Here is a 26,339-nt window from a genome sequence, read left to right as displayed (position 1 = left end):
CTTTTCAAGAACTGTAGAATTGACATGCTTTTAATATGTAGGCATTACAATGTATTCAATTTCGGGGGCTCATATTTGGTGAGTATGGGCTTGGCACACCCAGGGTCCTGAGCTGGTTATCATCATTCTTCTCCTTCTTGGTGATTCCTTTTGACTCTCTCTCTCTCAGGATAATTCGGGAATTTTTTTGGCTGGTGCAGCATAAGCTTCAGACTTCCTTGCTCCATATGGCTAATAATAATAATTTCCGTGACCATTCTAGTTACCATGACTAAGTGGGACACAATTTTAGGTTGGAATTCGTGATCAAATTGGGCTCTTTTGATAAAATAAACTTTTGAACTGAAAGCTTTATCGGTGGGCTGACCTGGTGGTCTCCAACACGACCACCAGGTCAGTTGAGTTTACAGTAAATCAATCAGTACAAATGTTAATCGTATTTAGCAGTTACGGGCTTGAACCCCGTCCATTCAAAGAGCGTGTGCTTCTGCACTCAGCTCCTGACCACTCGGCTACGTAACTTTGCAAATGCTCTAGGGTGTAATTGCAGATTACAAGTGTGAACAAGTTTGTAATTAATCATGGAGTCTTGAACGTATATAATTATTATTAGCCATATGGTGCAAGGAAGTCCGAGGCTTATGCTGCACCAGCCAAAATATTTTTCTGAATTTCCCTGAGAGAGAGAGAGAGAGTGTGTGTCAGAAGTAAATGGAATCACCAAGAAAGAGAAGAATGATAATATCCAGCTCAGGACCCTGGGTCCGGAGCTGGATATCATCATTCCTGGGTGTGCCAAGCCCATACTCACCAGATGTGAGCCTCTGGGATTAATGGCTTGTCGTATTAGATAAAACCAGGTGTGTGGGTGTTTTTGTTTAAATGTTTATATCATTTTTTATTGCGTTGCAGATGCCACTATTTATTTATTTTTAAATTTTAACTCTCCTTAGAATTAAGATATTCGTTTTACCATACAAGAAAGGTTGGTTGATCATTTAGTTTAGTTATTTCAGTGATAAACATTGCAATATTATTTTACTTTGAGAATTATAGTAATCAAAAACGCTACTTTTCTTGCGAATCGTAAAACGAGGAAAATAGCGTTTTGATCGCCACATATATATTTTTTATTATTGTTTGTAAATAAGTTTTAAAGTTTGAGTTAGGTTTTTGTATATAAAAGTTAATATCCTTTAAAATATAATAGTTTCCATTTATGTCAAAAATAAAAAAATATTTGATTACTGCCTTCCGATAAACAGAATTTAAACTCAATAGTTTGTGAAGGACGTTACGTGGTCGTTATTCATTACGAATTATTAATATATATCATAAACTACTCTTATACCACGTGGAGTTACTCATATTTTATTTAAGAATTAGCCTAAAATAATATACATTGGGTATCTTGCCGATACCCATCATCAGACCGTGCTGTCTGCTGATCGAATCCTCTTTTCGGGTTCACAGACTTGAAGCGAATGGGTCTGTGAACTCGAAAAGAGGATTCGGTCAGCAGACGGGTATCGGCAAGATACCTGAAACGTTATCCAATATATATTAGTTTAGGCTAATGCTTAAATAAAATGAGTAACTCCATGTGGTATAAGAGTAGTTTATGATATATATTAATAATTCGTAATTAAACTTAATACTTTTTATATAGGCAGATTTCGGGATGTTGTTCCAGTTTTTGTCATATACACTTGATTTATTAAAAAATCAAAAAGAATAAAAGGTGATTTGTTAACGAGGGTTTCATATTGTAAAATATTGCGTTATTATTATTGGTAACTCTGTATATAGGAATGTCAATAATATGCCTGGGATTTCGATCTGTCTAGCACCGACCCTGACAATCATTTGCATTAAAAAGAAACCGCGAGAAATGAATATCTTCAGTTTTCGTTTTCCAGATCACTTAAAGATTAATGCAACTCTTGCAAACTAAGGAATTATTGCAAGTTGGAAGATACAGCGAGAATTTCGAAAATTCTCGATTGTCTTGTTATCTTTTGAATTTGTATCTAACTAGCAGAAACAAAATGATGTGAAGTATAAAAAAAAATATTGATAGCATCACAAGAGATATTTGTGTTACTGCTGTTGGTATGTATCACATTTAACTAGCGTGAAAACTGAATTCATTTCTTAATGGAGTGAAGGTTATTCACACGTGTTACAACGTAAATATTTCAATAATATGAAATTAAATTGCATAAAAAATTATAAAAAGGAACATCCGGGTATTAGCTGATCTGCGCTTGCGCACACCGCAAAATTCTGACTTAGTCTACGGCGCATCAATTGCCGTCGCCATTAAGTGTTAACTGGTTTTTAGTTTGATTTTTAATTGAGAAGGAGATGAATTCCTTCGGTGAAGAATTTTTAATGTCTTCACAGGTAAATAATCATAGGATCTCGTATAGTGACGTTTAGTGTGATTATTTATTATACCAGGTTTTTTAAAATGCTTTACATATCTGGATAGCTTGCAACGACAATGGCGATAAAATTTTCTAAGTCCAGCCGCGGTTGCCTCAAACGATTGCCATTAGGTTTCGTGAATATTCTGAAATCCAAAAATTTAGTTATTTTTATATTACTTTATAATGCTATTTACAGATTTTAGTGTTTATCAGCTATATAAGGTACACATTAGACATCCTAAATTACAATTATTTCTAGGTGATTTAGTTATTTAAGTGAATTTACAAGCTGGTCTTGTTGAGCACTAGCCATTGACGTTAGTTTTGTTTTACAGGGGCCGACGACACCGGCTGTCGTGCCACTGGCCCCGACCGGCAGCGCAGATCACAGCTCTGGTGAGTCGAGAAAAATTTCTTTTATGATTTTACACATTTAGGTTATTGTTGCATGTTTATGAGTGAAATAAGAATTTCCTTGATGATTGGTTGGTACTGTTCACAGAATTTTGACATCCAAATGTTAATCATATCGCACGTAGCCATGGAATCAGGTTAGCTTCTGTGATAGGAGAAAGAGTGACATCTGGTGCACACAGTACTGTATGTTTACGGTTATATATATTTTAATAAATCAAAATTGGATAGTTTATTCTTTCTTTCTTTCTTTTCGCAAATTTTGTGAGCCATATAAAGCAGCAAAAACGTGTCAGGTGAATTATAAACAAACAAGAGATTACTAAAAGTAATTTTAATTTCTGAAAATCAGTATTATGTTGAATAAAATGGATTTATTACTAATAGAAATAAAATAATTGAATGGCCGACATTTATGTTTGTTAATCATATTGAAGGCTTACAGTACAAACATAGGAAACCATATCAAGTAAATTCACAATGTATTGGTAGTCTAACTTCCCCATCAACCTGGAAAAAAAAAAAAAAGCAACAGAAAGAACTTTCAAATACAAAGTTAACAATAGTTGTATCAGATTTTGTAATATTAAATACCATCATGCATGCTTCCTGTTGCATTAATTAAAATATCTGTTTTGTAATTGTTGAAGCCCTCTGTGAAATTAATTAGAAAGATATAGCAGATTTGGTGTTTGGAAATTAAGTTTCTGAAATTAGAAATTGTAATGAGAGTAGGAGTGGGTTATAGCTCAAATGATTATGATGAGTAAACAAACGACAATATGGGCAAATAGTGGGTCAGTAAATCAGAATGTCTTATAATGGGGAATTTTAACTTTTCAGACACAGTAGCAGGCTTTTCGGGATTTATTGGATGACTGCTTTCTTTGCCAGCATGTTGTCAGAAACGCAATGCTTTTGATCTGATTATCAGCAGTGGCTCCTTGTGCATTAAGAATTTCCAAGTAAAGGAACCACTAGATGGCAGTGATCATAACATACAGATGTTAGATCTATTAAATATAGAACTACTGTCGAGGGTAAAGGGAGTTTGCCTTTTTGTAAAGGCAAGTATAGTGGTTATAGACAATTTCCCAATTCTCTCCAGTGGGACCAACTGATGAGATTAGCAGCTGAAAATGCTAAATGGAAAGTATTCAGAGAAGTAATCATAGAAGCTACTAAGCATTTTATATAAAATAAAAGGTATTGTTCAAGGTTTTGACCTAAATGGTTGTCAAATGAACTGATGAGACTATTGGCAGAGAATAAAAATGCATGGAATGATTACAAATCATATCAGGGGGGATTGTAGGAACATACATCAATACAAACTAGTCTGCAGTTAAGTTACTAAGGACATTAGACAAACTAAAGCAGATTATTAGCATTAGTAGAGGCATACAATGCAAGAAAGCAAGCTTATACAGCATCAGCCAAAAAAAAAAAAAAAAAAAAAGAGAAACACTTCCCATTTCACCCATCCATTTGCTCTAAAAGTTTGCCCAGTTCTTCCTTGAATTTATTTAAGCTATCAACTTACACACGACAGATGGAAATTTGTTCCAGAAATCAACTACCCACTGGTTAAAGGCAAATTTCCATATATTTGTTCTACAATTGTCATTCCTCAAATTGAAATTATGCCTCCTCAGGTTCATAATCTGAGAAAGAATCCCATCAGCATTGAGCCTGCTCAAATTATTCAAGGCCTTATACACCTCAATCAGATCACCTTGCAGGTGCCTAGTCTTCAGCTGCTGCAATTTGCAGAACTTAAGCCTTTCTTGGTAAGAGGACCCCTTTGTTCTCTTTGCCAATCTTGTTGCTCTTCTCTGTACTTGTTACTCGTTCTTGTAACTCTACATCCTTGTTAAAACGAGGCCTCCATACTTGTATGCAGTACCCAAGGTGTGGTCTGACCATTGCCTTATACAAAGGGATAATCACCACCTTATCCCTACTAGCAGAATTCCTGAATATCATTGACAAGACCCCTTGACCTGCTCTGGCAGCCTTTCTTCACTGCTCAGAAAACTTCATATCTGGCTGCAAAAATTACTCCTAGGTTTCTTTCATTCTGCACTGCCCTGAGTGTAGTACCACACAATTGGTACGATACTGTGGGGTTACTGCTACCCATATGCAGTACTTTGCATTTGTCAATGTTAAACTTCAGTTGCCACTTCTCTGCTCAACTTTTTTAGATCCTGTTGCAGTAGCATACTATCATTAACAACCCTGCCAACCTTTGTATCATCTGCAAACTTGGACATGAAAGCCTGATATACCTTTATTAATATCATTGATAATTATACAAAACAACAATGGGTCAAACACTGAACTCTGGGGGACTTCACTAATAACATTAATCCACCAAGAACAGTGTCCATTGATTGATTATGAGAACGCTTTGGCTAAGATTTCAAAGAAAAGAAGCAAAGAATTCTTAGCTTTTGTTAACACTAAAAGGAAAGACAAACCAGATTGGCTAACTAGATATTAATGGTATTACTGCTCATGTTGCTGAACAGCTAAATAAATATCTTGCACCTACATTCACCTGTGAGGAAATTCTTAGGGATGAGAATAGCAGAAGTGAACAAAGTTAGAACTGGGAACTAAAGGATTTTGTGATAACTGAGGAAAAAGTGGAAGACAAATTGTTGAAGCTGAAAGCAAATAAGGCAAGTGGGGCTCATGGGATCTATCCACTTATATTAAAATAAGCAGCAAAAGAGGTAAGCACACCTTTAGTCATAATTATGAGAGCATCCTTGGGTTTAGGGAGAGGGCAATGCTATGTATTTGGAGATATACACATCTCCTTAGTTCAGAAGGGGATCAAATGGTGACGTCAGTAATTGCAGAATTACCTGTAGGTGATTACAGTAATTTTGTAATTACTGTTTTTGTAATTACCCTTTAACCAATGATTTTATCTTCCCTGGAATGGAAGCCAAGCTGTTACCTTACAGCTTGGCCTCTGTTCCAGGAAAGATAAGGAGTCATTTGTAAAAGAAGTATTGTAGTTATGCAAAAACCACATGGTTTTGTTAAGGGGAAGCCTTGTCTGATCAATATGATTGGCTACTATGATGCACCAACAAAGGAATTGGATGAAAAAAAAAATGACATCACAACAGCATGTGTCTAATTGCTGTCACCTTCATTGGAGAGACCATTGTTCACTGATGGTTGATTGCAAAAGTTAATGCAGAGTGGTGTTATATTTCACTGTTTAAATATTGCAGTAACTTGCATTTTTGAAATTGTATTTTAACCTTGTGGTTGTGGCACTCAAAATGTAATAAAAAATGGTGGGTCACTTGACAGTTGCCAAACTTTCTCTTTAATTTTTGAAAGTGTTTTGGACTTTTTTAATTCTGTTTAAACAGTACCAATATTTAATTTCTTCTTAATGGGTTGTAGTACTTATTGTATGTATATGGGGTCCTCGTTATCATAGGATAATTGGTTCCAAAAAATTCCACTTAAAACAGTGACCAAATTTTCATAATGTGCATTATGTACTTTTACATAGTAAAAAAAAATGGATTGAAGGAACTGAAAAATGAGACTAATTATTTTATTAGAAATTTTTTTTATTATAATATGAATATATTGAACAATGTAAGGTTAAGTAAAGTTTATCGAAGTTATGCTGTCTTTCATTATGAATAAAGAAGGAATCCAACGTTGTTTTTGCCGTATTTTTTCTGATAAAATTGTGTCGTAGCATTTAGTTATGTCTTTAATTTCGCACTTAACTTTTGTTGCAATCACGAAGAGGGTTGTTCTCACAAAAATATTCAAGTGCTTGGTCGATTTTCTCAAGGGCTTCCTTTATTTCTGTAATTTTCAAATCCTCGTAACTGCGGGGACTCTGATACTGGGGACCTCCTGTACTTAAATTTAAAAAAAAAAAAACATTTTACATGTTATACATCTTTTGTTTTTTCAAAAAAATGAAAAAATTAACTCTGCTCATAATGAAATTTAAAAAAAAAAATGTTTAGACATAAAATAGAAATATCAGTCTTTTATTCTTTTCCAATTTAAAAGACTGGTAAGTTCACAAAATTTCAAGCTTGCACATGCTTATATATTTCTAGTTATTATGTATATAAATATTATTAAAATATTTTTGATATTGTTAGTTACTGCCATTTTCAGGTTTATTTCAAATTTGGTGTGCTTCAAGAGCATGAATTTTGAAAGTACATTTCTTGTTGAATGAGGGCTATTAGAGAGAATATTGGATTTTGGATTTTCATCTTCATTCAATCAAACAAGGTACTGCAAATGGGTAGCAGTAATCCCAGAATAATATACCAACTGTGTGGTATCGCAGTCAAGGCAGTAGAGAAGAAAAATGACCTCGAGTTAATTGTGCAGTTCTCTGAGTAGTGCAGACAGGCAAGTTATGAGGTTTTGTCAATGATGCACAGGAATTTTTTCAGCAGGTGTAAGGAGATAATTATTCTGCTATGTAAGGCAATGGTAAGGCTGTACCTTGGGTACTGTATACAGGTCTGGGAACCTTGTTGGAGTGTGTGCAGAAAAGAGCAACAAGATTGGTGAGGAGGAACAAAAGGGTGTTCTTATCAGGAAAGGCTTGTTCTGCAAATTTCAGTGTTTGGAGGCTAGGTACCCGTGAGGAGATCAGATTGCGTTGTTTAAGGCTTTGAGTAGGTTGAATAACGAAAATGTTTATAGTATCCTTACTCTTGTTCAGATAACACAAGGGTTCATTTATGCATTTATTTAATTTAAAAATATTTAAAATTTATTTGCAGAAAATTTGCTTTCAGCCAGAGAGTAGCTGATAGTTGTAACTTGCATTTAGTATTATGGAAGTGGGTAGTTTGACAAATTAAAGGGGATTTTTTTTTTTTTTTTTATGAAAATCCCAAACACGAAAGGTATCAAAACCTATAGTACTTAGTACTGTGCATGGGTTGAAGAAGTATGGGGGAAGGGAGAATGCCAGAAACTTTGCTCTAGAGACTAAACATGGGTTTCACCACTTCAAGCCTCCAATAAGCAAAGTGGTGGTATTTCACCAGTTGATGAAAGTCATCTACCACCTACAGATGGACAGGTTATGTTTATTTTTTTTAAATTAAAAAAATTTTTTTTTTTTTTTTTTTGACTGATGTCATTTAAACTTGCTTCCTTGCATCATTTGCCAATACTGATAAAAATGTGATTTTTATGTAGCAGTCACGTTATGAATATTTTAATTAAATCAGAACATAAATCTGTTTACTAGAAGCATTTACACAAATTGTCTTGCTAAATTTCTTGGCACAGATTAGCACGAGGGGAAATACTTGGAGTCCTCCCATTCTTACTTTAGGGAGGATGTACTTGTTTTCCCTGATTTTTGTAGATCCAGCAATGCAGGAAGTAAGTTGTTATTCTTAACCAGTGTAGTACCAATTTTTTTTGATATAGCCTCACAATGTTGTTGCAATTGCAGGTATGCTATTTTTAGATGGCAATGTAAATAAATGAAAACAACTTAGGATTCAATAATAATGATAATAAATACATTTTAAAAATACTTACAAAGTTGCATCAAACTGAGCATTTTATTAGAAACAATCTGATATATTTTTATGGTTACACAGTATCAGTACAACCTCTTTTTAGAGGTTAGGTATGGTACATATTTACTCTAATAGTGATTTAAACTTGCAATAGGAAATGAAGTATATCTAAATTTAATGACCTTTGTTGAAAGTTGTGTTATTTAATAAATCAATATGAGATAAAATTAAATTTATATTGTGAAGATATCTCATATTGAATATGAGATATCATCACAATATGAGATATAATTAAAACGATACCATTTACCTACTTTGAGTAGTTTGCTATGTATAAAAATGATGCGATTGCACCGAACTGCATGTTCAGTGAAATAATTCATATATATATATATATTAATATATACTAAATATATTTTTAAAAAAATAGTAAAAATTCAAGTGAGAATTCTGAGCAAAAAGAGTTCGATAAAGCAATTCAACTTTATAAAGGATTGTACTTATAATGACTGGGACTTTCTACTGTGCATTATATAATAATTATGAATATTGCAGTGGTGAAAGTACAAATTCTGAGTCCCCACCATGCTCTTTTTAACAGCCATGCCAGGCCCACTGTCCAAGCCCTTTGACCTCTCAGTTTCACTCTTGTAGCAGAGACCTGGTACTATAATTTTTCCAGTAGATTACTTCAGTGGTCTTGGTTTTTGCAATAGAACTGTGTATTGTGTCACTATGGTGGCAGCCTCTGCTGTTGTCTGGACTAAGTGGCATAATCATTAATGTAACCTGATATTAAGCTACGATACATTCACACCACTTCATTGATTGGCCTTTATTATTAATGCACCAGCATTAAAATTTACATGGCAGAGTTGGCATAGTTTGGTCTGGGCCACAAACATAAATAAAGTACCACAAATTGCTTGGGAATTGCATTGCTTTAAAACAAATAACATTTCCTTGGCCTAACTTTGATATGCATGTATTTAGAATATAAGACAAATGGCAAATTATTTTTATTTTTTGTGATGAAATTTGTTTTAAGTCATGCAGCACCTAGGCAATTAGTTTGAGTTTGCTTTGTTGTAAATACAAGGTCTATCGGAATAGTCACAGTTTGATCATACTTCAGCTTTTCATTTCTTATTCTATGTATGCTTGGTTTTTGAAATCCAGTCGTAGCAAAAGTCCATTCAACTGCTTAGGAAAAAGGAATCAGATGGTTTTTGTTTTTGGCTCCTTTTCACAAAATTCCATTAAGTTGCAAATAATATCACTTCCTTGATTATGTTTCATTTTTGACACTCGTATTTTTACAGACTTCATTTTTGAAACAAATTGTTATAATTTCAGCTAACAATGAATTCCAATATAAAAACATTACTGGAGATTCTGTTACCTGATAGGGGTGTTACACCACCCCTATCAGTATGAATAAACCAGACTGTAGACCCTATTTTGAGTGGATGAATTTCTGTGCACGTTTTGATCTGTGCCAAGAAATTTGCCAAGAGCTGTATTATACTATGAAATATTTTTCATATGATATATTCTAGCTTTTATACCAAACTAGTATAACATATTAATGCAATGGTTAATATGGCAAGGTGTGAGTATGCTACCTGAGTACCATGATACCCTAACATTCAAAATAAAATAAAATCATAAAAAAATTAAAACACTAAATTGAAGTGCCATCATCCCTAGCAGTGCAAATGTATACCCGAATATTCAGAATTTTATTTTGAATATTGAGATATTTTGGTACTCAGGTAGCAGAATTGCACTTTGCCAAGAATAAAGTTAACCTGCATTGGTATGTTATACTGATTTGGTGGTTTAATACTTTTGGAGACATAACCATATTCTGATATTTGTGTTATTTGAGCTCTAGTTAATGTTTATGTACAATAGTTCTGTTAAAAAATCTTTATTTTTTATAAATTAAACAGCTTTTTTTTTTTAAATTTACTGATCTGCTTGCATTAAACACTGGTCTGGTCTAGTTTTGCATAAATGATAAAAAAAATGCTCTATTGGAATGGAAAAAAAAAAAAAAAAAAAAAAAAGTAAAACATAAAAAAGTAGAGAACAAGGGTGTTTTTTTTTTTTTTTTTTTAATTTTCAGAAATGCAGTTGTTGCTATCAGCCTGTCAAGGTATGATGCCATTTTACTCAATTTCTATATTTCATGTCTTTTTAACCAGTTTCTGATGTAAAATAAAGTTGAACATTCTTCTAGTTCTAAACATACATTATACTGAAAAATAGCATACTTATATAGGACTTAGTATTACTAATCTTTCCTTAAATAATGCAAGGAAGCAAACTTATACAGCATCAGCAAAAAAAAACAAAAAAAAAAAAAAAAAAACTGCCCACCTCATCTTGTCCATCCCTTCTAATTGCCTGATATTTCCATAATTTTATTTCACTTCAACAACACTGGATGGAAGTTGTTTCAGTAATCATATATTCTCTAGCTGAAAGCAAATTTTTACATACATGTCCTGCATCCACCCTTTTTTCAATTTAACTTTGACCCCTTATGTTGTGTTTGAGTATCACAGCATTTAATGTGCCCAATTTATTTAAAGCCCTAACACTTCAGTCAGGTGTTTTTGCAGGTGCCTAGTTTCCATTTTTGCTGCAATTTACATAATTGAAATATTTCATGATAAGAATGCCCTTTTGTCCTTGACACACTTTGTTGAGTAATAGACCTTATTGTAGTAATACATCTTTGCACCTGTTCCAGAAGATCCATATTTCTTCTTAAAATGAGGTTTGCAGACCTGTATGCAGTATTCAAGTCCAGCCTAATTATACTAAAGGATAATTTTCCTTTTTTAACCTTGATAGAACCTCCATGAACTCCCCTAGGTAGCGTAGCCTTGTGTACACTGCTCAAAGAACTTCATATCAGACTGTACAATTACTCATAGGTCTATTTTGTTCTCCCACATTTTCAGTATGAATCATCCATTTGGTATGTTATTCTGGGATTGTTGCTGCCTTCATGCTTTACCTTCATTTATCAATGTTAAATTTCAGTTACCACTTTTGTAGCCCATCTGCCTAATTTTTCTAGACCTTATTGTAGTAATACACCTTAATTCCTGTCATTAACCACCCTGCCAACTGTATCATCTACACACTTAGACAATAAGCTTGATATTCCTTCATCAGCATCATTAATAAATATGAAAACAATAAGGGGCCCAGTGAGGAATGTCACTAATGATATTAATTCAAGAAGAGCAGCACTCATTTATAACTGTCTGTCTTCTGTTGCTCAATCATCTCATTGTCTATTGTAGTGACTTGCTTCTGCTGCAACACTGCTCCAGTATATACAGCAGTGTTTCACATATCAAAAGCTTTATTGGAATATAAGTATATGTCAAAATTAATTTTTGCATTCAGTCCCTTTGTTACACATTTATCAATTTTAAATTCCTTCAGTATAACTGGATAGATTCCATCTCTCTCAGGTGGCTTTTTTATGTGTAACTTCAAAATTTCTCCACCACTTTGCTTTCGGTTATTACAAAGTCACTTAGCTCCCTGTTAGAGTTTGATAAACTTCTGGCATTCTCCTCCTTGAATAACTCCTCATGTGTGAATGTAGATGCAAAATATTCATTCAGTTTATCGGCTACTTGAACAGCATTAGTAGAAGCATACGATACAAGTAAGCAAGCTTATGTAGCATCAGCGAAAAAAAACCCCTCCCATTTCACCCCCTCCATTCATTCCAAATGCCTGTCCAGCTAAGCTTTAAATTTATTTAGGCTATCAACTTCCACAACAGATGGAAGTTTGTTACACCAATCAACCATCCACTGGCTAAAAGGCAAATTTCCGCACATCTGTTCTACAACTATCTTTACTCAATTTGAATCTATGCCCCCTCAGGTTCTTAATCTGAACAAGAGGAAGAATCCAATCAGCATTCAGCTTGCTCAAGACATTCAAGGCCTTATTCACCTCAATCAGATCACCTCGCAGGTGTCTACTCTCCAGGCACTGCAATTTGCAGAACTTAAGTCTTTCTTGGTAAGAGCACCCCTTTCCCTTCACCAATCTTGTTGCCCTTCTTGTACTCATTCTAGCAACTCTACATCCTTCCTGAAATGAGGCCTCCAGACCTGTACACAGAACTCTAGGTGTGGCCTGACCATTGCCTTGTACAAAGGGTAATCACCTCCCTGTTCCTTCTAGCAAAATTCCTATATAGCATTGACAAGACCTGCCCCGGCACCCATATGCACTGCTCAGCAAACTTCATATTTGACTGCACAATTATCCCCCGAGGTCTTTTCCACTTCCCTGTGTGTAGGACCACACAGTTGGTACATTTCCCTTGGGTTATTGTTATCCATATGCAGTACTTTGCATTTGTCAATGTTAAACTTCAGTTGCCACTTCTCGGCCCATTTGCCCAACTTATTTAGATCCAGTTGGAGTAGCATACTGTCTTTACTGTCATTAACAACCCTGCCAACCTTTGTATCATCGTCAAACTTGGACATTAATCCTGATATACCTTCATCAATATCATTGATGAATACACAAAACAACAAGGGGCCCCAGCACCAAACCCTGGGGAACTCCCCTAATAACATTTGTCCAAAAAGAGCAGTGTCTTTTGATTACCACTCTCTGTTGTCTCCAACTCAATCATCCCTTTATCCATTGTAGCAGCTTAGCCTTAATGCCATACCTCTCCAATTTGTACAGCAGTTTTCCATGTTCAACAGTATCAAAAGCTTTCCTGAAATCCAAGTATTTGATATCAAAATTATTTTTGACATTCATTTCCTTTGTGACCACATCATAGTATCCAATCAAATTGGTCAGACAAGACCTCCCTTTAATAAGCCCATGCTGTGTCTTAACTATTACTGCAGTCTTGTCTAGATGATCTTGCCATGCTTCTTTAACCAGTGACTCCATTATTTTCCCCAGAACACAGGTTAAATTAACAAGTCTATAGTTACTTGTGTCACCTTTTCAACCCCCTTTTTGAATTGGTGATACATTTGCACACCTCCAGTCCACGGGGGCCTCCCTTGAGTCCAGGGAAGCTCTCATAATTATGGTTAAGGGTTTGCTTACTTCCTTTTCTGCCTCCTTTAATATAACTGGATAGATCCCATCCACCTCAGGTGCCTTCCTTATGTTTAACTTCAACAATTTCTCCTCCACTTTGCTGTCAGTTATTACAAAATCACTTAGCTCCCTGTTAGAGTTTGATAAACTTCTGGTATTTCCCTAATTGAATAATTTCTCATGTGTGAATGTAGATGCCAAATACTGATTCACTTTATCAGCATGATCATCAATAGTCAACCCATATGTTAAGTGGTCCAATCTGATTCATCCCTTTTCTTCTAGAGTTTACATAAGTAAAGAACTCTTTGCTGTTTTTCTTTGCATCCTTTGCAAAAGATTTCTTGTAATCTGCCATCACCTGCCTAACCTCCTTTGTGACTTGATTACAGACAAGCTTATATCTGCATAATAATTTATGTGCATCCCATACTATTATATTTTTTACTAATGCAACCCATACATTTTCTTTCTCTGCCACGAGCCTCATTAATTCATCTGAGATCCATTTAGGCTTGAACCGTAAACAGTATTTCTTAGTTGTAATGAAAAGCTTAGTAGCCTCCAAGATTAAGTCTCTGAAGGCTTTCCATTTAGAATTCAACATTGGTAACAACATCAGTTGATCCCACTGTACAGAATATAAAAACTGTCTCAGACCCCTGTGGTCACCTTTACAAAAGAAAAAGCACTTCCATTTAGCCTTGGTGGTAGTTACATCTTTAAGTAATTCCTATATCAGTACATTGTGATCAATGTCACCCAGTGGTTCCTTTATCTGCAAATTCTTAATGCATGAATAATCATTGTTGAGAATCAGATCAAGAGTATTATTCCCTCTGGTTACCTCTTGAACATTGGTGCATTATTGCCTTAGATGCTAATGTGCCATAAAATCTTTAAACAACCAACCAACCAGCCTCTTGAACATGCTGCTGTAGAAAACAGTCATCCAATAAATCCAAAAAAAGTCTTGCTAATGTGTGAGTGAACAAACCACAAGTTCCAGTCAACATCTTGAAAGTTAAAATCCCCCAGTATAAGACATTCTGATTTACTGGCCCACTCTGTTTCTCTACACAATTGCTCATTATACTCATCAGATTCATTACGCTTATAACACACATGTACTCTCATTTTTCCTTTCCCATAAGTAAAGTCTTGTCACACCAAAACAGACTCAACGTTGCATTTTTCACCAGCATCAATTGGATGCATTTCCTTAGATTTTATGTGTTTCTTAACTGACAGCATAACCCATCCTCCATTCCCGTCCTGTCTATCCTTTCTGTACACATTGTACTCCCCAATTTCCATTTCTGCAATGCTTATATCTGTGTGACACCACGTTTCTGATATCCCCTCAGTATCTGGCTTTGATGTCTTGACTAACGGTTCAAGCTCATCAAATTTATTAACTATATTCCTAGCATTGGTGTACAAGCAAGTATACCTGCACCAGTTTCTACTCTTAGTTATCTTAACACAGCCCATGTATTTATTTGTTCCACTATGACTCCCAACAGTCCTAGAAATCTCCATTGCCTTGCTTTCCATGCTGCTGCTCATTCTAATAGAATCAGTGCAAGAATCACTTTTGCCTCTGTCTGAGACCACTATTAACATTTCAGTCTGTGTATCCCCCCCAAGTTAGCAGTTTTCCAACCCACCTAACACTGCCTCAAAAGCATCAGCAAATATTCTTGCACCATTTCTATTTAAGTGTACCCCATCCCTGTAGAAGCAGTCTCTCCTGTCAACGAGCACAGACCAGGCTGAAAAAAATTCTATCCCTTGAGCCTTGCACATTTTCTCCAGGGCCGAATTGATCGACAAGGCTGTCATCATATACTCCCTCCTATTGTGTCTGGGCAGAATTGCAGACACTTTCACGTTCAACCCTAACGTGCGACTCTTTTTTTCAACATTGACCTGTACTTGTTTAGTAAATCTGCAGATCTCTTACTCTTAATGTCATTAGTGCTAGTGTGTACAACAATATCACTTTTGTGCCCTTAAAAGATGATATCTGCTCTACAACATCAACTTTTGCTCCTGGCAGACATACCCTGGTCCTGTTCCACCTATCCCTCTTTCATAGTATATTTCCTGTCTCCCTGACAATAGAGTCACCAACAATAACTAGTTCCTTTGGGACCAGCGCATTCTGCCTTGGAGATTGCCTCTGTGTTTCCTGATGCACAGGAGTCAGCTCTGCCATTGAGCTGGGCAGCTGAGAGCTTAATGGGCCCCCTCATTAATTTTTTGAGGACATTTACCCTACACCTCAAGCTCTTAGATCCCCATCAGAATGCTGAGTTGGCACCTGATTTCTTGAATTCTAGGCACCTAGCGTGCGCGCGCGCGCACACACACACACACACACACACACACACACACACACACACACACACACACACACACACACACACACACACACAAAAAGACATCCTCCTTGGCTAGACTGTGTCCCGTTTTAGAAAGTTCGGCAAACGTTTCACACATTTTTTGAGACTGTGATGCATTGGAGAATCACCCCTTCGTTTCTCCCCCGAGTCACAGCACTCTCGCTAGTCAGTTTTCTTTGCTTTGCAGCTCTAGTTTGGGTCATGATTTCTGTTTAAATACAGTTTAGTTAACAGTGGAATTTAATAATATATTTTTGATTAATTGACAATACTATACTAAGCTAACAGATTCCTAATACAGTGCTTCGTATTACGTTATACCTTACGCTATCAGTTCCGAGATATATACGTTGTGATATGTCTTATCGATTACAAATGGCAGCTAGTTCAACAATATTGGTGCCAACACCGGGAGTCGTAACTTCCAAAAGTCACTAGTTAAATTCAAATCATCAGTAATTGACCCATCTATGTTAAGTGGCCCAATCTGATTCATCCCCTTCCTTCTAGCGTTTACATAAGTAAAGAACTCTTTTCATCCTTTGCAAAGATTTCTCATAATCTGCCTTTGCCTGCCTAACATCCTTTGTGACTTGATTACAGACTAACTTATATCTGCTATAGGCTTCTGTGTTGCCTGATAATTTATATGCATCCCATGCATTTTTCTTCTCTGCCACGATCCTCATTAATTCATCTGACATCCATTTAGACCTGAACCCTGAACAACTAAGTATTTCTTAGTTGGTATGAAAAGCCTAGTAGCCTCCAAGATTAAGTCCCGAAGGACTTAATCTTCACTGTTGGTAACATCATCAGTTGATCCCACTGTGTAGAATTTAAAAACTGTCAGAGAACAGTGTAGTCACCTTTATGAAAACAAAAACCCTTCCCTTTACCCCTTGATGGTAGTTATATCTTTAAGTAAATTCCTCATTATAGACCTAATGATATTCATGTATAACAAACAACTATACAAAGTAGAGTGGGCCAGCAAATCGGAATGTATTCTAATGAATACAGAAACACACACAACTTGTGGATTTGTTGATGACTGTTTTCTACAGCACTGGCAGTGATCACAATGCACTGATCTGGGATGTACTTAAAGGCATTACTACTGTCAAGGGAAAAGGTAGGGGATTTTGCTTCGCTAAGGGTGACCACAATGGTCTCAAACAGTTCTGTATAATGGGGCTATCAGATAATGTTGTCAGTAGCAAATGCTAAATGGGAAGCATTCAGGAAAGTATTCATAGAAGATACTATGCTTTTTATACCAACTGAGAAATACCTTTCTAGGCTTAGAACAAAATGGATGTCAGATGAACTGATGAGACTTGTGTTGAGAAGAAAAATGCGTGGAATGCATTTAAATTATCTGGTGATACAGAAGCCTATGGTAGTTATAAACTAGTATGGTAGATATAAACCAGTTTGTAATAAAATTGCAAAGGAGGTTTCACAAGCTAAGGCAGATTACAAGAAGTCAATGTCAAAGAATAAAAAGAAATGCAGCAAAGACTTCTTTTATTTATATTAACAGTAGAAGGAAGAGGCAAATCATATTTGTGCACTTGATGACTATGGTTTAACTGTTGATGAACCTGCCTGGTTGCTAACAAACTGATTAGGTATTTTGCATCTGCATTCATGCACGAATACTTCTTTATTGAGGGGAATTCCAGAAGTTCATCAGATTTAACAGGAAGCTAAATGATTTTGTGATAACTGAGAGGAAAGTGTAAGAGGAGTTGTTGAAGCTCAACATAAAGATGCCTTGCGTGGATAGGATCTATCCACTTATATTAAATGGACAGCAAAGGAGGCAAACAAACAGTTAGCCATAATTTTGAGAACATCTTTGGATTCAGGAGCGATCCATATGGCCTGCAGATGTGTAAATGTATCCCCAATTCACAAAGGAGAATCAAAAGATGATAAGAATAATTACAGACCTGTTAGTTTAGTTTCTGGGAAAATAATGGAGTCTGTGGTAAAGCAGTATTGTAGGACCATCTAGACAGAATGCATTTATACTGCAGTCACAGCATGGATTTAATATGGTACGATCTTGTCTAACCAGTCTGATATAATATAATGTAGTAACAAAGGAACTGGATATAAAAGATAATTTTGATATCATATACTGGAATTTCAGGAAAGCTTTTGATACTGTTGTGCATACATCTGCTATACAAATTGGACTACTATACAAATTATAAAGGGATGGTTAAGTGAAAAAAGACAGTAGTTATCAATTGGCATTCCTAAACATTCAAAACAACAATGAACCCCAGGGTTCATTGTTGTTTTCAATGTTTAGGAATGGTATTGATGAAAGCATATCAGGCTTAATGTCTCAGTTTGCAGATGATACAAATGTTGGCAGGGTGGTTAAGTACAGTTATTAGGGTGGGCTAATGCAGCAAGATCTAGGAAAATTGGGTAGATGGGCTGAGAAATTAGCATTAGTAGAGGCATTTGATGCAAGAAAGCAAGCTTATGCAGCATCAGCCAAAAAAAAAAAAAAATAAATAAATAAAAAATAACCACTTCCACTTTACCCCTCTGTTCGTTCGAAATACCTGTCCAGCTGAGCCTTAAACTTATTTAGGCTATCAACTTCCACGACAAGGGATGAAAGTCTGTTCTACCAACCAACCACCCGCTGGCTAAAGGCAAATTTCCTCACGTCTATCCTACATCTGTCTTTCCTCAATTTGAATTAATGCCCCCTCAGGTGATTATTCTGAGCAAGAGGAAGAATCCCATCAGCATTGAGCATGCTCAAACCATTCAAGGCTTTATACACCTCTATCAGATCACCTCGCTGGTGCCTAGTCTCCAGACACTGTAATTTGCAAAACTTAAGCCTTTCTTCGTAAGAGCACCCCTTTGTTCCATTCACTAATCTTGTTGCCCTTCTCTGTACTCATTCCAGCATCTCTACATCCTTCTTGAAATGAGGCCTCCAGACCTGTATACAGTACTCTAGGTGTGACCTGACCATTGCCTTATACAAGGCAATAATCACCTCCTTATCCCTGCTGGAAAAATTCCTATATATCATTGACAATACACCATGAGCTACTCTTGTAGCCCGTCTGCACTGCTCAGAAAACTTCATCTCTGCCTGCACAACCACCCCCAGATCCCTTTCATTCTCTGCCACTGTCAGTGTAGTACCACAGAGTTGATACGTTGGTCTGGGGTTGCTGTTTCCCATATGTAGTACTTTACATTTGTCAATGTTAAACTTCATTTGTCAACTCTCAGCCCATCTGCTCAACCTTTCCAGATCCTGTTGCAGCAGCATAGTGTCAGTAGTGTCCTTGACAACCCTGCCAACCTTCGTATCGTCTGCAAACTTGGACATTAAGCTTGATATACCATCATCAATATCATTTATAAATACAGAAAACAATAATGGACCCAATACTGAACCCTGAGGGACTCCACTAATAACATTAGTCCACGATGAGCAGTGTCCATTGATTACCACTCTCTGTCTTCTCCCCCTCAACCACCCCTTTATCCATAGCAGCAATTTGCCTCCAGTGCCCCACTGCTCCAATTTGTGCAGCAGTCTTCCATGTGCAACAGTATCAAAAGCCTTTCTAAGATCCAAGTATATAATATCAAAGTTATTCCCTGCATCCAGTTCTTTTCTGACTGCATCATAGTATCCAATCAAATTGGTCAGGCAAGACTTCCCCTTAACAAAACCATGCTGTGTCAGAGCTATAACTGAAGTCTTGTCTAGATGATCCTGCAGTGCTTCTTTAACCAGTGCCTCCATTAATTTTCCGGGAACAGAAGTTAAACTAACAGGTCTATAATTACTTGTGCCGCCCTTTGATCCTCCTTTGTGAATTGGGGTCACATTTGCACATCTCCAGTCCATGGATACTTCCCCTGAGTCCAAGGAAGCTCTCATAATTATGGCTAAGGGTGTGCTTACTTCCTTTGCTGCCTCCTTTAATATAACTGGATAGATCCCATCCACCCCAGGTGCCTTTCTTGTGTTTATCTTCAACAATTTCTCCTCCACTTTACTCTCAGTTATTACAAGATTCTCTAGCTTACTGCCAGAGTTGAATACACCTCTGGCATTCCCCTCGCTGAATAACTCCTCATGTGTGAATGTCAATGCAAAATATTCATCTAGTTTGTTAGCTACCTGAGCAGAATCATCAACAGTTGACCCATCGATATCAAGTGGACCAATCTGATTCATCCCCTTCCTTCTAGAGTTTACATAAGTAAAGAACTCTTTGCTGTTTTTCTTTGCATCCCTTGCCAAAGATTTCTCGTAATCTGCCTTCGCCTGCCTAACCTCCTTTGTAACTTGGTTACAGATCAACTTGTATCTATCATAGGCTTCTGTGTCACGTGTTAATTTGTATGTATCCCATGCATTTTTCTTCTCTGCCATATGTCTCATTAGTTCATCTGACATCCACGTAGGCCTAAACCTTGAACAATATTTCTTAGTTGGTATGTAAAGCCTAGTAGCTTCCAAGATAAGTTCTTTGAATGCTTCCCATTTTGAATTTGCTGTTGGTAACATCATCAGTTGGTCCCACTGTATAGAATTTAAATACTGGCTCAGTCCATCATAGTTGCCTTTACGAAAGCAATAACCCTTCCCTTTACCCCTAATTGTAGTTACCTCTTTGAGTAAATCCCATTTCAGCACACTGTGATCACTGCCACCTAGTGGTTCATTTACCTGCAGATTCTTAATGCACAAAGAATCACTACTGATAATCAAATCAAGAGTATTACTCCCTCTAGTTGCCTCCCGAATATGCTGATGTAGAAAACAATCATCCGATAAATCCACAAAAGCCTTGCTAGTGTGTGAGTGACCAGCCCCCAAATTCCAGTCAATATCTGGAAAATTAAAATCCCCCATTATAAGACTCTCTGATTTACTGGCCCACTATTTCCCTGTACAGTTTCTTATTATACTCATCAGAGTCATTTGGCCTATAGCACCCTCCTACTCTCAATTTTGATCTCCCAATGCTTATGTCACACCAAACTGACTCGACACTGCACTGTCCAGCAATGTCGACTGGCTTCACTTCCTCGGATTTTATGTACTTCTTAACTAATAGCATAACCTCTTGGCGCCTCCGTAGCCAGGTGGGAAGAAGCAGCAGTGTGTAACGCACGCTTCTTGATTAGACCGGGGTTCGATCCCGTCACCACCAAATACGGGGATGCGGAAAGATCAGGGAATGATCACCGCATATTCCCGGAGCAATATGGCCTTAGTTGCTAATGCTCCTAAAAACCAAATAACAAACAAACAAACATAACCTCTCCTCCCTTCCTATCATGTCTATCCTTTCTGTAGACATTGTACTCCCCAAATTCCAGTTCTGCATTCCTTATATCTGTGTGACACTACGTCTCTGAAATCCCCACAATATCTGCCTTTGATCTTTTGAGCAATACTTCAAATTCATCAAATTTATTTACTAAACTCCTAGCATTGGTGTACACTCAAGTATACATGCACCTGTTCTTTTTCTTAGCTACCCTAACACAACCCATGTGTTTACTTGTACCCCAATGATTCCCAGCAGTCTCTGAAATATCCTGCATCTTATTTTCCAGGCTGCGGCTCATTCCAATAGAAGCAGTGCAAGAATCACTTTCACCTCTGCCAGTGGCTACTGTTAATCTATTAGTCCTTGTATCCCTCCAATCTAGCAGTTTTCCGACCCATGTAACACTGCCTCAGTAGCATCAGCAAACATTCTGGCACCTTTCTATTTAAGTGTATCCCATCCCTGTAGAAGCAATCTCTCCTGTTAACAAGTACACCTAATTCTGTTTTTGCACGAACTTTTTTTACACGAATTTGATTTAACACAAATTCAAAATAAATATTTCATTCTCTTTTTACACGAGTCATTTTGATTTAACACGATTTCTATGAATTTTTTTTGCCTAAATTGTAAGAATTTTTTTTTATTTGTGGCATATTAGTATCATTTCTATATTACACGCGCCAATAGATTGGATAACAGCTAGTGTGTGCGTTTTGAAACGCGTGCTTTTGCTTACCAATGTGTACGTCTAGGTATCTATGAATCATCAACGTTTTTATTGAATTTGGTGCACATTTACGGTATTCGTGCATTGTACCTTCGGAAGACATGTAGTAGTAAGCTCTATTTCAAAGTGAAAGAATCTTTAGTGAAATTTGTGCACATATAAATTTATTAATTTTGCCAATAGTCAATAAATTGTAAGTTTACAAATTTTTCATACCTTTTTTTATTAATTATAACTGAGATATTTTTCGGTAGCCCTTATATAATGTCGAATAATTCGCCTATTACCAAAATGAAAAGGAAAGCGATTTCTTTGGAACTTAAAATTCAAATTTTAGATCGTCTTGCAACTGGACAAGGGGCTACGTCTGTAGGAAAGCATTTTGGTGTACATGAAGCTACCGTAAGAACTATTAAGAAAAATGAAGCTGCAATTAGGAAGTTGGTATGTTCTGGAACAAAAGTAAGTGTTAATTCATCATCATATACAAGAGATATTGTCAAGGAAAAAATGGAAAGGGCTCTGGTAATATGGATAGAAGATCAGTCACAAAAAAGAGTACCAGTAGATGGAAATACCATCAAGCAAACAGCACTAAGAATTTACAGACAGATTAAAGAAAAGGAGCCAAGCATTTCATCTCAGTTAAACAGAAAGTATGAATTTTCTGCGAGTACAGGTTGGATGACAGGGTTTCTTAAAAGGAATGCTCTTCATAATATAAAAATTAGAGGTGAAACTGCATCTGCAGATGAATCGGCTGCTAAAGTATTCCTGCAGGAACTTGCAAAAATTATTGAAGATGGAGGATACACTCCTGATCAAGTGTGGAATGCAGATGAAACTGGTTTCTTCTGGAAACGAATGCAACAGAACGTATGTAGCCAAATCGCAGAAAACTGCTTTTTTAAGGTAGCTAAGGATCGCGTGACCTTATTATTTTCCTCCAACGCTTCAGGAGATCGTATGTTGAAACCACTGCTGGTAAATCGAGCCCTAAACCCACGTTCAATGAAAGGTGTAGATATCAATAAACTGCCTGTTCACTGGATGGCAAACAAGAAGGCCTGGGTGACCACTACTATTTTTACAGAATGGTTCAACAAATGTTTCGTCCCAGAAGTCAGACGTTATATGAATTTGAAAGGTCTCGAATTTAAAGTTCTTCTGATTCTTGACAATGCACCCGGCCATCCTGTCTTGGAACACCCAAACGTACAAATTTTATTTCTGCCACCTAATACTACATCTTTGATACAACCGCTAGACCAAGGTATAATTGCGACAATTAAAACATACTACGTAAAACAAACATTCCAACACGTTTTGGACAAACTGAATGATGAAACACTAACAATCATTGATGTGTGGAAGAAATTCTCAATTATGGATTGTATCAATCAAGTTGGATTAGCGTTAATTGAATTAAAACCAGCAACTTTAAATGCGTGTTGGAAAGCGGTTTTGCGACAATGTGCAAAAAGCAAAGATCCCATCATCCCTAATACGACCGAATTTCCCAACATTATTACAATGGCACACAAAATTGGTGGAGAAGGATTCGATGATCTATCGTTTGAAGATATTGATGAATTGTTAACCGACAAAGCCCTAAGCGAAGATGAAATATTAGAGGTTGTCCTTGGGACTCCTTATCCCACAGAACGTAGTGATAATGAAGAAAATGATCCTGTTCTAAATGCAGATTTAATAAAAGATGGTCTGGAACTGGCCAGAAAATTAGGTAATCATTTTGTCAAAAATGACCCTAATGAGGAACGCGCTGGGAAGTTTAAAAGTGAACTGAAGTTGTTGACAGCCTCTTACAGAGAATTATATAACGGCCTAACCAAAACACGAACACAACGATTAATAACTGAATTCGTTCGTAAAACCGGTGAAACATCAGCACCAGAGGAGACTCGTGCTGATTTTGCTCAAGAGATCACAGAAAGAATTTCATTAATAGAGGAAGAAGACGATGTCCACAACATTTCTAGTGATGGCAGTGATATTCCAGTCGTACGCAAACATATGTGCCGTTTATTATCAGAAAGTGAAAATGAATAAAATCTTATGTGTAAAACAGATTTTTTTTGTTCATGAAGAATTTTTTTTCATTTCATATGCATACAAATTTATTTTAATACATTTTAATTACATATTATTACATGTGTATTTTGTTTAAATAAAATAATAAGCTTAAAACGAATATTTTTATGTGTTTTTTTTTAATTATTTTTACTGATTTTTTTAGATCCGGAACCAATCTTCTTTTCTTCCATAAATACAATGTCTTTTTTTACACGTATTTTTCAGGAACGTATCTATCGTGTAAAAACAGAATTAGGTGTATAGACCAGGCTGAAAAAAATTCTACCCCTTGAGCCTTGCACAATCTTTCCAGGGCCAAATTGATCGGCAGGGCTCTCATCATATACTCCCTCCTATCGTGTCTGGGCAGAATTGCAGACACTTTCAAATGGAAGTTGAAGTTTAACATTGACAAATGCAAGGAACTACACATGGGTACTAATCCCAGAGTAACTTATCAACTGTATGGTACTACACTCAGGGTAGTGGAGAATGAAAAAGACCTGGGGGTATTGTGCAATGATGAAACTCTGAGCAGTGCGGACATGTTGCCAGAACAGATCATGGGGTTTTTTCAATGATATACAGAAGCTTTGCTAGTAGGGATAAGGAGGTGATTATTCCTTTTTTTTGTGTCTAGGTTTAAGCCGCATCTTGAGTACTGTATACAGGTTTGGAGGCCTTGCTTTAGGAAGGATGTAGATCTGCTGAAATTGGGTGCAGAGAAGGGCAACCAGATTGATGGGAACAGAAGGGTGCTCTTACCTAGAAAGGCTTCATTTCAGCAAATTGCAGTATTTCGATACCAGGCACCTGTTTTGGGGGGGATCTCAGCATGGTTGGCCTTAGTTGGTAGACAGAATTTATTTTGTCTGATTTATAGTTTATCAAATATCTATCTTCCTTATAGCCTTACTTATAGTAATGCTTTGTTTTTCTGGAAGTAATACTTCACTTAAACAGAGGAAGTGCAATTTTGTTAATGCCATTCAGGAGTAATTAAGGGTTAGAGGAAATGCTAGTTTGGGAAATTAGAAAATATCCCACACTAGCAGATTGATATGCAGTTAATTCAGTTTAGTGGCATGGGACAAAATTATACCCACACCCTCTCTGAGAGTGCTCATGCAAAACCAGTAATTATTGTAAACATTGAAAAGGAAACTCCAATAGATAAAATTCACCAACAGTTTTGTAAACAGTACTATAAAGGAAAACACTTATAAATAACTAAGAGATGTAGCAAGGTTGTCCAAGGCAGTAAAGTACAAAAATTAATTTGTCTATACAGGAGTACTGTCAACAAATTGAATGAATTTGAGCTTTTTATCAAGTCGTCTGAATAGCTAACCTGAAGGATTACAACCAGAAAAACAAAGTATCACTGTACCAGGCTATAAGGAAGATATATAAGTGGTATACCCCACCCAACCAAAGCGAGGAGTTCACTTCCATCCAGACTAAACAAATGAAGTTAGAAAGATGAGCAAAGAAGACACTCCATGGTAGACACTACAATGACCTCCATTAAGACCACATAGATAAAATGGCATCCACTGCATGGCTCACAAGCGGGACACTCTTCCCCAAGGCTGAAGGATTCCTGCTCATCATCCAAGACAAGGTAATCAACACCAGAAACTATAGAAAATATATAGCAACTGAGCCCAGAGTGTCAGATGACACCCATTGACGATGCCACCTGGCCTCAGAAGCTATCCAACACATCACTGCAGGATGCAAGGTGATTACCCAGACAGAGTACACTCGTAGACATGACCAGGTGGCCAGGATAATACATCAGAAGCTAGCGAGAAAATACCACTTGATCAAAGAAAGTGTACTGTATTACAAGGCACCTCCATAGCCAGGTGGGAAGGAACAGCTGTGCGTAGCACACGCTTCTTGATTAGACTGGGGTTTGAGCCCGTCACCACCAAATACGGAGGATGTGGAAAGGTCAGGGAATGACCACCGCATATCCCGGAGAAATATGGCCTTAGTTGCTAATGCTCCAAAAAAAACAAGACAAACAAACAAACTAGCACATTGTGCCTTGAAGATTACTGCTGTATTGCCTGATGCCCAAGAAAGCTCTGGCATTGAGTTGGGCAGCTGAGAGCTTGATGGGTTCCCCACTTTAATACTTTCGAGGGCATCTACCCGATTCTTAAAACTCTCGTAGACGACCAACAGAATGTTTGTTGGCTTTTATTTCTTGACACTCTCTATACCTAGCACAC

The 26,339-nt window shown here is 36.7% G+C and overlaps 1 protein-coding gene across 2 annotated transcripts in view; it reads left to right on the top strand.

Moving 5' to 3' along the window:
* The first annotated feature begins 2,299 nt into the window (after nt 1–2,299).
* The window catches only part of LOC150080877 (DNA topoisomerase I, mitochondrial-like), a 551,188-nt gene continuing 527,148 nt past the window's right edge, over nt 2,300–26,339 (top strand). For both annotated transcript variants that reach the window (XM_090381550.1, XM_090381549.1), the window contains exons 1-2: nt 2,300–2,406; nt 2,768–2,828. In XM_090381550.1, the coding sequence (XP_090237676.1) occupies nt 2,368–2,406; nt 2,768–2,828 (100 nt within the window). In that variant the 5' untranslated portion in view covers nt 2,300–2,367. The remainder of the gene's footprint in view (nt 2,407–2,767; nt 2,829–26,339) is intronic.

Source organism: Mastigoproctus giganteus, chromosome 9 (assembly GCF_048544385.1).
Source record: "Mastigoproctus giganteus isolate SK-2022 chromosome 9, ASM4854438v1, whole genome shotgun sequence".
Taxonomy (NCBI): domain Eukaryota; kingdom Metazoa; phylum Arthropoda; class Arachnida; order Uropygi; family Thelyphonidae; genus Mastigoproctus; species Mastigoproctus giganteus.
This window is presented reverse-complemented; position numbering and strand designations above follow the sequence as displayed.